This window comes from Tribolium madens, unplaced genomic scaffold (assembly GCF_015345945.1).
Source record: "Tribolium madens isolate multiple individuals breed KSU strain unplaced genomic scaffold, Tmad_KSU_1.1 Scaffold_71;HRSCAF=194;Tcas5.2_LG6, whole genome shotgun sequence".
NCBI lineage: Eukaryota > Metazoa > Arthropoda > Insecta > Coleoptera > Tenebrionidae > Tribolium > Tribolium madens.
In genome coordinates, this window is record NW_025401041.1 from 8,488,585 (window position 1) to 8,491,690 (window position 3,106).

Genomic DNA, 3,106 nt, shown 5'->3' on the forward strand with positions numbered 1-3,106 from the left:
GTACCTTTTATGAGCTTCGCTCGACTAAAATGATCATTTAAAAAATCGCAAAGTCTTTCAATTTGTCGATTAGATTACACAGGGTGTGTCAAAAGTCCCATGTAATTTTTATCTATCGATAAAAATTTCGAAGTTATGAGAGTTTAAATTTTGTACTTTGACTCTATTTGTTTCTGTTGGAAAAATAATTTTCCATGTTTTCTTTTTGTTGCAGGCTATTAGAAGACGAAACAAGGAAGCTGTATCGTAAATTGTAATTCTAATGTTATTTGTGGCTTTTATTGGCAAAATTATCGTACCTTTATTAAATAATTATATACAGGTTCATCAATATCATTAAATAGACATAAAAAATGTCAATTTTCAAAAAATAAATAAAAATCTTTTGACAGATTTTTTTAAATATTTTTTTTCATGTTCCTGGTATCTTACCTTACCGTATCACGTTGGTCCGGAAATTTTGACACACCCTGTATAGCCAAACGTAATATGTGAAACATTTGTGAAATATTTATTCAACCGAAGAATTTGTTTTTTATTATTTATATTTTTTGAAAAATAAGTGTTAATAAATTATTGCAAATTATTTGTTTTCTTTAGAACAGTTTATTAGTGACGGTAATTGGTAATTTTTCTATTTCATTTCCCAGGAAACGCTACTTTCAGCGCTCTCAAATATTTTTTTTTCAGCCATTTTTAAAACGTCCGTCTTGAAACTTATGTGAAGACATAGTAAAAATATGAGAGTTTTTACATAAATTTTTTGAGAAATTTTAAATTTCTGCGTAATTATTTATTTTTTTGTTTAAACAATATACTTTTAAATTATTTATTAATAACAAATTTTTAGAATACGTGCATTTTCACGTCCGTAATGTACCTATTTATATCTATTATTAAAAAAAAAGTCGTTTCAATATGTCGATTTCTTCTTTAGATAAAAATTCTTTTACATTGAAAAAATACAAAACGGTGAAAAACGTGTCACTTATCAAAAAAAAACATATCTCAAAATTACGAAAATCAGAAAAAATGAGTTTTAAAAGTGATGGAATTACTCAATAATACTTTATCATCCATTCAAAATTCCTTATGTTTGCTTAAGGATTCCTAAAATAGAGAATTGGATATTTTCATTGTCAATATTGCTGATCCCTGGCCTACACAATCCAAATGTTTTTTCAGTTAATCTTCTCCAAACGACTTATTATTGTTTAATGAAGAGAAAAATCAATCGAGCTCGTCAATCCCGATATGGCGAGTATAAAAAAGAGTGCGAATGAGGATAAACAGATTTTCAGATTTACGATTAAATGGGAAGTTTACGATTATTAAAAGAGGGATGTAAAAATTTATATGGCAACCTTAGACATTTAAAAATAAACCAAGCTAATTATTACGTCACAAATTCATAACTAAATAAAAACAATGACTCTACTATCTACAATCCAAATTATCACAATTTAAATAAAACCTCATTTTGCATTGAGATGAAAAGTCAAGAAGAGGGTAAAAAATGGCCACAATTCCTTGCAGTTTTCGCCGGTAATTCTCTCATTTTTTTTTCAAAATTTTACTAAATTTATTTTAGCAACTTTTGTCTACCTCCCCACGGGGATTCACACAGGATGGCCGGCCCCCTCCCTCCCCCAACTCCTCTCCGACGCCTACCCCCACGAAATCACCAATGATGAAGCTTCCTACATTACAATAACCGGCCATTTGGGCAACATTTTCGGTGGTTTTTTGGGCAACCTCCTCCTTGACAAAATCGGGAGGAAGAAAACCATCCTCCTTATTGCCCTCCCCCAAACACTGTCATTCCTCCTAATCATTGCCTCCTATGAAGTTATGGAGTTGTTGTACGTGGGGAGGTTCATTGGGGGGGTTGCCGAAGGGGCGACTTTCTCCTTCATGCCTGTGTACATTGCGGAAGTTGCCCAACCGGAAATCAGGGGGAGTTTGGGTGTCTTCATGTCGGTTATGTGTGTCTTTGGGATGCTTCTTGTCAATTTGATTGGTTCGTATTTGAGTATCAAGCAATCCGCTGAGATTTTTCTAGTGTTTCCGGTGCTTTTTTTGGTTGTTTTTTACAAAATGCCTGAAAGTCCCTATTTCCTCTTAATGAAAAACCGGAAAATTGAAGCTGAGTCAGTTTTGAAGTTCCTGCGTCGGAAAAATAGCGTTTCAGACGAGTTGGCAAAACTCACGAGTGACGTGAATCGACAAATGTCCGAATCCGGGACTTTCCGGGACATTTTCACGATCGAGTCCAACCGGAAAGCTTTGATACTCGTGGTTGTGCTACGAACTTTTCAGCAATTTACCGGAGTTTCAGCTTTTAGTCTTTACATTCAGATACTTTTGAATGAAGCGACTCAAGTTTTGGCTCCTCATGTCGGTGCTTCAATCTTACTTCTAATTCAAGTTTCAATGTCGGTTCTTTCTTCATTTTTTGTTGACAAATGGGGACGAAAACCACTACTGATTTTTTCATCAATTTCTTGTTTCATTACTTTAACTTCCCAGACGATTTTTTTTGCCTTTAAAGAGTACTCAAATGTTGATGTTTCAGTCATTGATTGGTTTCCTTTAGTTATGATGATTCTGTTTATGGTTTCATTTTTTAGCGGTTTAGGAGTTATCGTCAATATTTTTACAAGTGAAATGTTTTCAGCAAGTGTTAAAAGCAAAACTATTTGTTTGACAAATGGTGTTTTTGCGTTTGGTATGTTGGCAACAACGAAATTTTACCAAACAACAGCCGATAATTTTGGTTTGACTGTCCCTTTCGCGACTTTTGCCATTTTGACACTTTTTGGAATTGTTTTTGAGTATTTTTGGTTACCGGAAACGAAAGGCAAAACTTTGGAAGAGATTCAACAAGAATTGAAGAAAAATATGAAATAAATTTAATTGTTTGATTTTTTATACTCAGTTTTTTCGCTTCATGAAATGTTTGTAAGAGTTTTTTAGACGCTTATTATTATTAAATAACAAAAAATTGCTGAGTTTTATTAAGTTTGTCTTTTATATACATACAGGGTGAATATAAAGTATGGAACCAAGCGTTTTTTTTTTAATCATTTGCCTTCAGAAAATAATA

At 32.7% G+C, this 3,106-nt stretch overlaps 2 protein-coding genes across 2 annotated transcripts in view; both read left to right on the forward strand.

Moving 5' to 3' along the window:
• LOC123008595 (relaxin receptor 2) overlaps positions 1-3,106 on the forward strand; it is a 47,446-nt gene that overhangs the window by 14,993 nt on the left and 29,347 nt on the right. The gene's annotated exons all lie outside the window — the stretch shown is intronic.
• Positions 1,394-3,021, forward strand: LOC123008596 (facilitated trehalose transporter Tret1-like). Its single transcript, XM_044404474.1, has 2 exons — positions 1,394-1,545; positions 1,592-3,021. The coding sequence occupies exons 1-2, from the start codon at positions 1,491-1,493 to the stop codon at positions 2,908-2,910; spliced, it is 1,374 nt and encodes a 457-aa protein (XP_044260409.1). The 5' UTR covers positions 1,394-1,490; the 3' UTR covers positions 2,911-3,021.